This window comes from Gymnodraco acuticeps, unplaced genomic scaffold, assembly GCF_902827175.1.
Source record: "Gymnodraco acuticeps unplaced genomic scaffold, fGymAcu1.1, whole genome shotgun sequence".
NCBI classification, from domain to species: Eukaryota; Metazoa; Chordata; class Actinopteri; order Perciformes; family Bathydraconidae; genus Gymnodraco; species Gymnodraco acuticeps.
In genome coordinates this window covers 648-8,689 of record NW_022989969.1, presented here as the reverse complement: position 1 = coordinate 8,689, position 8,042 = coordinate 648, and the positions used below count along the sequence as shown (strand labels likewise).

General features: G+C 40.0%; 1 protein-coding gene across 1 annotated transcript; it reads left to right on the top strand.

Moving 5' to 3' along the window:
- The first annotated feature begins 209 nt into the window (after nucleotides 1–209).
- On the top strand, nucleotides 210–5,419 carry nxnl2 (nucleoredoxin like 2). The gene is made up of 3 exons (XM_034210779.1): nucleotides 210–329; nucleotides 3,371–3,688; nucleotides 4,272–5,419. Exons 2-3 carry the CDS (start codon nucleotides 3,387–3,389, stop codon nucleotides 4,438–4,440), a joined length of 471 nt encoding a protein of 156 aa, XP_034066670.1. The 5' UTR covers nucleotides 210–329; nucleotides 3,371–3,386; the 3' UTR covers nucleotides 4,441–5,419.
- The last annotated feature ends 2,623 nt before the right edge of the window (nucleotides 5,420–8,042 follow it).

Here is an 8,042-nt window from a genome sequence, read left to right as displayed (position 1 = left end):
ATATATACAGTCTATAGTAATTACCTGTATATATACAGTCTATAGTAATTACCTGTATATATACAGTCTATAGTAATTACCTGTATATATACAGTCTATAGTAATTACCTGTCAAAGTATAATATCTATCGTTCTTAACCTCATTTACCTGCAGTGTCCTCTTTAAGAAAACGCTCGTTTGCTCTGCGCATGCGCCAAGCTTGCTGCCGGAAGTTGCAGTCGCGCAGTACTATCATTAGAACAGCTGACCCGTGGACACATGGATGATAAAGTAGACCCCGGATCAGCTGTAAGGAGCTTACCTGCAGACAGGTAAACACCGCAGGAAGGTAAGAGACGCACACACACACACCTCCGCTGAAATACGAGCTAAACACACTGAAATGTGTCGTGACTGCTGTTAACCTCTTATTTTGTCATAATGGCATTTTATTTCCTCCTTTTTTCTCCGTTTTTGGGTGTTTTTAATGAGTTAAAAGTTAATTGTGTTTTTTCTTACGATCACATTTGATTTATGTCATTATCTCAACACGAAAAACATATAACAGGATAAATATGATTTAAACTTTTTAATTTCTATGTTGAGTCCTTGATAATGGGTCAGTTAATTATATTTTATCCTTCAAATTATTTACATTTTAAGTTATTTATCTCAAAATAATAGGCATTTGTTTTTCAGAGATGCATTTAAAAAAATCTCAGGAAAACAATATTGTTTTTTTATAAACATTTGTCAATTTTTTTCAAATATAATTTTCATTATACTCAGTTTATTTTGTATATTTAAATGTGGTGTAAATACTTTCTTTTATTCTTTTTTAATGAAACATATTATATTTCAACTTATTTCCTATTGTAATAATAATAATACACTTTATTTATAAAAGCGGCTTTCAAAGGTACACAAAACAAAAAACAAAATAGCACAAACCAACACAATATACTCAATAAAAACAGATATTGTAGTATTGTTGTTTAGAATCAGAAACAAGTTTACCACCAGGGGGGCATACTACGAAGCAGGATTTTCGCTTAGCGGCTAAATTCAGGGGAAACTCCGGCTTTCCGGTCCTACGAAGCTGGTTCTCTTTTTAGCAGGCTAGATCTCCATGGTAACTTATGCTTAGCGGCTAACCTGGTCGGGACCAGGTTAGGTTTCAGGCTAAGAGCTCAACTCAGTGAAAGCACCGCCTGCTGACCAATCAGAGCTCAGTGTGCGGAGTTTAAAGCGATCAAGTCATATTACAGGAGAAAGGAAATACAGAAAAGTCACCGACTGTGTGAACGTGAACATGAATAGAATATCACCTCCATCTTCAGAGCAATCTGACTATTATAACATTAGCGTTAAGAAAGCTTACTGAAATATCTGCCACAACATAAGTAACCAGATCAGAGTAATATTAAGTACAGTCCGCGTCATATCACTTCATAATGTATCACATATCTCCTGATCTGAGTCAGCTGAGCCGTATCTGGCCGTGCAACACTCACAGTGTCACAGACTGGATGCAGAATTATTATTTTAAGCAACACATTAAGTTGACGAAACACTCGAGACAAATGTAATGAAAGTCAGATGGTGTCTTAGACGGGCAGTGATATCATAAACCTGTTAATGTACGCATTCAAACTCTTGTTCTGTTCCCAGCTGTATTCACCTTGCAGGTGCAGCTCTGTGGCTTTGATCCTGGATCAAGTGTTTAAGTCATGGATGTTTAAAGTTTAACTTCTTCATATGTCTAATATTATAGTTGACTTTTCATTCAGGAAGTATGACGCTGCGCTGTCAGTGCGCTTCTCCATGTCTGTGATTGGTCGAATGCTCCAGATACCACCCCTCTCATGTGAACGCGCACCTAACTAGATAGGACACGGCTGGCTTGAGCGATCCACTTGATAACCCGCGTCGTAGTACCGTTTAGCGAGAGCGCGTATGTTTTGGATTAGGCCAACCGGCTAACTCCAGGTTAGGTTGAACCAGCTTCGTAGTACAGGCCCCAGGGGGGTTAACGGTACGTCCACACGGCAACCATGGAGGAGGGGTCTCGTTCTTTCCTATGAGAGCTGCTCCTTGGCGCATGAGGACAAAACGGCTCAACTTTTGAGAGAGCGAAACGTCACAGATTACCCATCATGCCTGGCTGTCAGAGCAGAAGAACCCGTATGTGCGCTCATAGAGCATGCGCAGTTGAGTTGCCCCTTAAGCCCCGCCCCCAAGCTCCCACTCTCGAATGCCGTTCATAATGCCGAGGAAAATAACTCTCAGAATAACGTTATTAGCACATTTTACAACTTGAGGACCGAATGTTTTTAATAAGGGTTATACACATGTTCATACTGGGTAGTTTATTTGGTTAAAAACAATTATCCAACGAGTTACAGACGTCTCTTTCCCAATGTTAGTCAATGGGAAAAAGTCTTTCCGGGCCCAGCGACTGATACGGAAGTGTAGTACCGCCATTTGGCCACAACGAATATTTTCCTCAGAGTCCGGCGCACTTCCTGGGGGCTTGGCTTCAACGGAGACGCTTCCCATTCACTTTGAATGGTGTGACGTCACGCTTTGCCGAACTGCATTGTGGTTCCCTCGAGTCGCTTTGCCTCCGTTGCTCGCTTCGAAAGTTGAGCAAAGTTCAACTTTTCAAGCGTCGACGGAAGCGTCAGCCAATCAAATCATATGCCAGTACAAGCTCTAGCCAATCAAACCGCGTGCTTGTGTGCCCGGGGCGGGAGATTAATGTGATTGGTTGTTGGTCGCGCGCCAGACACGCCCACCGGCAAGCTTCAACGCGACGCTGCCGTGTGGACGTACCGTAACACGTACGAGGAATTTGACTTGATGTCGTGGTGCATACATACAAGTAAAACAAAGATTAAAAAAACACAGATAGCGAACTATTTTAAGAACACTATAATAACATTACAAAAAAATAAGAATAAAATAAAGCAGTAATTTACATTGAAATAGAATGCAATAAAATGTAAAATATGTGCAGTAAGCAAACCAGATATTGTTTATGTTTGCAGCACCCAAGAAACCCTTCTGATTTCTATTTTATTGTTATTATTATTTCAACACGTATATCTTCTACTTTCTTGTTTAGTTAAATCCCGTCAAACTATGTGCTTTATGTGCAATATATACTTGATATACATATGCCATCTTTAATAACTGTAATATATACCGGGCTGCTAAATCCTAAGAACTGCACAGGATTTGATTTGATTTGTTTTTGATCTGTATTTTTGAAAATTATGTAACTTTTAATCTTTTTTTAGCATATTGTTTATTATATTATAACTTAGTACTTTTTAACGCATGTAAGATATGCAACACTAAGCTGTCTGTGGCGCTTTCCTGCTGTAGCTGTGTTTCTGCAGACATGGTGGAGGTGTTTTCCGGGAGGACCATCCTGAATAAAGAGGGGGAAACAGTGGATCCTGAGGAGGCTCTGAGGAACAAAGTGGTGGGGATCTACTTTTCTGCAGGGTGGTGTCCGCCGTGTAGGGATTTCACGCCCATCCTGTGTGACTTCTACACGGAGCTGGTGGAGGAGAGGGAGCCTGCTGCTCAATTTGAGATCGTTTTCATCTCCTCTGATAAATCTGCAGACGATATGGTGGAGTATTACCACGACATGCACGGAGACTGGCTGGCTCTGCCCTGGACGGACGACTACAAGAAGTGAGAGATGTTCAATGATTTTTAGTTCTGAGATTATAAATATTTATTTCCTCTCCACGTTTTTTTTTTAGATATCAATCAACCTACCTACCTACCTACCTACCTACCTACCTACCTACCTACCTACCTACCTACCTACCTACCTACCTACCTACCTACCTACCTACCTACCTACCTACCTACCTACCTACCTACCTACCTACCTACCTACCTACCTACCTACCTACCTACCTACCTACCTACCTACCTACCTACCTACCTACCTACCTACCTACCTACCTACCTACCTACCTACCTACCTACCTACCTACCTACCTACCTACCTACCTACCTACCTACCTACCTACCTACCTACCTACCTACCTACCTACCTACCCTTCCTTCCTTCCATCCATCCATCTATCTACTCTATCTACTCTATCTTTGGACAATAACAAAGTGCAATAAATTCATAAATTAAAGTCAAAGTATCTCAAAGTTGTATCAACTTATACTTTACACCAATCATAACATGTTTTATTGACAAAGTAAAATAAGTAAAGCTGCAGTTTTCAGGTGTTTTTGCTGTCTCTTTTCTCTGCAGTGAGTTGAAGCAGCGCTACAAGATCACGGCGGTCCCTAAGCTGGTGATCGTGAAGGAGAACGGAGACGTGATCACGGAAAAAGGACGGAAACAGATCCGAGACAAAGGGCTGTCGTGCTTTAGAACCTGGCTCGACGCCGCAGAGATCTTCCAGAACTTTAAGGGGTAGAAAACATCAAAACCAAAGTACATATAGTTCTACTTCCACTTCATTCAGTGGCATGACGAGGCAGCAGAGGGTCACAGGGATTTGACAGAGCAAACTATATTTCTGGTACGAAAAAATGCAGCTTTTTAAAATTAAATTCTGCTCATTTTTTCATTTTTGAGGAAATTAAAAAGACAGTTTTCAGACTTAAACAATTAAATCTATTTATTTCTTAATTTATTTCCCAGATGTAGAGGAATTTACAAATATATTGTGCGAAATCAAACCATTAAATGAAATAAAGTCAATTATTTTCTATATATATTTCCAATTTCCAAATCAAACCGTTAAATTATTATTTTTATTAAAATCAAAATCTGGATAAACTGGATTTTTCTAAATACTTTTTATGCACTATACAATTATTAAAAGAATACAATTAAACAAGGAACAATCTAACTTTGAATGAAATAAACCAAAATCATGCTTTAATGAGGAAGTCTATTTACGTGTTCAGTGACAGATATTAATCCGCCCGACGACACTCGAATAAAAAGTTAACAGGACATTTTTTTAAAGGTCTCCTATCATACTGTTCTTCATCAGTATATCACAGGTCTCAGATATATACAGAGCCTGTCTCTGATTGGCTGAAACACCAAACAGATCATTGCAGCATTACCCATAATCCCCTCTGTTTCAGCCCTGTTTCCAAAGTGCTGATTCTCTGTCTGTCACTTTAGATGAAAATAAGGAGCCCCTCCCCACGCCCCTCGGAGAGAGATTTGGTTACAAAGAACTCAATAGGCGCTTTCACACCGGAGTACTTTACCCAGTATATTTCCGAAAATGTGCGTTCACACCAAAAAAATCCGGAACTAGAATTTAGTTAATGACAACCTTTTTACCCCCTGTTCAGTCTCTGCTAGAGAGCAGGTACTTTCATGGGAGAAAAAGGTTCCTATTTTTGATAGGATTGCAAACCACGCCCCGTAAAACTCCCAAAAAGTTTTGTGAAGCCGCCAGCAGCTTCTACTGAAGCCAGTCCCCAACTTCGGGGACTTCCGGCCGGGGACTCCGGGCGGCAGTATACGCCGTGAAGTTGTTTGCGGCCTGCCAGTAAACCCAAAGCAGAAGAAGAAGAAGTGACGTCAGCGGCTTCATTTGCCTAATCCTCCCTCAGGGACTTATTCCGGTGTGAACGCGATCTGTACTTAGTTCATGAGAACTAAGTACAGATTAACCTTTGTGGGAAAAGTACTGCGGTGTGAAAGCGCCTAATGGTGCTATAGGAGGAGATTCAGGTGATAAGGGGGGGGGGGGGGTTACCTTGGTTGCTGATTGGCTAATGGTTACACAAGACAAAACATCGTTATGACATCATAAAGTGGCCAAAATCTGATCAGCTCATTTTCAGACAGGTTTTTATAGAAATGGATCAAAAAGAGAGAGAATCTTTGTTCCTGAAACTTTCAGAGTCTCTTTCGACAGAGGGGACACATGTTGATGTAGAAGAGACATGAAGAAGAGGGGACACATGTTGATGTAGAAGAGACATGAAGAAGAGGGGACACATGTTGATGTAGAAGAGACATGAAGAAGAGGGGACACATGTTGATGTAGAAGAGACATGAAGAAGAGGGGACACATGTTGATGTAGAAGAGACATGAAGAAGAGGGGACACATGTTGATGTAGAAGAGACATGAAGGAGAGGGGACACATGTTGATGTAGAAGAGACATGAAGAAGAGGGGACACATGTTGATGTAGAAGAGACGTGAAGAAGAGGGGACAACATGTTGATGTAGAAGAGACATGAAGAAGAGGGGACACATGTTGATGTAGAAGAGACATGAAGAAGAGGGGACACATGTTGATGTAGAAGAGACATGAAGAAGAGGGGACACATGTTGATGTAGAAGAGACATGAAGAAGAGGGGACACATGTTGATGTAGAAGAGACATGAAGAAGTGGATTCAGCACAATAGGTGACCTTTAAAACTATTTAAAAAACGAGGACACAGAATATATAAAGTGACTTTTCAGCTCAGGGGCGAAGAGGTGAAAAATAGCAGGAAGTTGGTTTATGAGCAGATTTATTCTAACATGTAAACCTCCTATGCATTTGAACTATGAACTCAGGCTTTTCCATCATTTTATAAGTAAAAAAAAACTCTGCTTTAAGAAAATGGTGCATTAGTTTGAAGAATTAAAGCCAGCTACTGTACCTTATTGAACAATTATGTTCTTTATAAGCGTATGCACTTATTAAATATGGCTTTTATTAGGAATATCTTCTTGCTTTTGTATATTTAACTCGTAGTTCTACTTTGAGCTGCCTGTATACTTTTGTATTTTTGTTACAGTTTTGGTTGTTATTAAAAAAGGAAATATCTATTCTGAGATAATGGTCGTGTGTTTTATCTACCTACCTACCTACCTACCTACCTACCTACCTACCTACCTACCTACCTACCTACCTACCTACCTACCTACCTACCTACCTACCTACCTACCTACCTACCTACCTACCTACCTACCTACCTACCTACCCACCTACCTACCTACCTCTCTCTCTCTCTCTCTCTCTCTCTCTCTCTCTCTCTCTCTCTCTCACTCTCTCAGTGTATGCTTCACGTTGAACAACACAGTAACTCCCCGATGTCTCGTTAAGGTGCAGAGACCCCAGAGGACGATGTTTCCTTTGTGTTTGCACTTTCACATCATTAGCACTAATGATCTTTCTCCTGTGTGTAGCTGACACCGCTGTTAGCACCTTGTTGTGTTTGTAATGAGTGCAGAGAACAACAACAACAACAACATGTGGCGAAACACAGAATCATTTAGGCTTCATAATGAAATAAGGATAACAAAAACAGCTCATAGCAGGACAAGTAAACTGTATTAAAGTAACACATTACATCTTACAATGAGATGTATTAATTTAAGAAATAATCAAATTAAATAAAACACATTTGTTATTAATTTGTTTTAATAAATAATACAAATAGTAGTTATTAAATAAGACATTTAAAACGAAGCAACGCGGTCATTACCTATCACCTTCATTACGATCTAGATCGGCATGAAGGTGTTCTTTTCCCCATAATGACCAAGTCGCTGCACATTATCCCGCTTATTACATTACATTACATTCTCAACAAAGTAACGTTATGAATCCCAATATTAATTGAAATGCTTTTATGGATTTAGAAAATTATTTTATTGATTTAAAAAATAGTTGTATTGATTTAAATTGACATGCATCCGCTAAGAAAAATAGTCCGTTGTTACCGTTTGAACTAACGTAGCAACGGCAGGAACTGCTTCGATAGCGTTTTTGAGGAGCTTTTTGATTACAGATTTGAAAACATCGCTGCTTGCTTTAAAAGTAGCACACTTCATGATGTCAGACCTTGGAAAGTATCTAGATATCCCTGCCCTAATGCCAAAGGAACTGCACACTGAATATGTGTCGCCGTTTGATGTCTATGTCTGGACCGCTGCGTAAAAAGGAGGGTTTCTGCCCCGTTACTTCTCCGCTGTTTTCTTGTCCCTCTTGTCTTTTTCTTTTCTTCACTGGGGACTCATCAGCCACTAACCATTCCTCCAAATTACTGT

Bases quoted from the DNA above. Each gene is read 5' to 3' on its own strand.
- nxnl2 (XM_034210779.1), top strand. From the start codon at position 3,387: ATGGTGGAGGTGTTTTCCGGGAGGACCATCCTGAATAAAGAGGGGGAA. The intron at 3,689-4,271 runs GTGAGAGATGTT...TTTTCTCTGCAG, and splicing joins TGGACGGACGACTACAAGAA to TGAGTTGAAGCAGCGCTACA.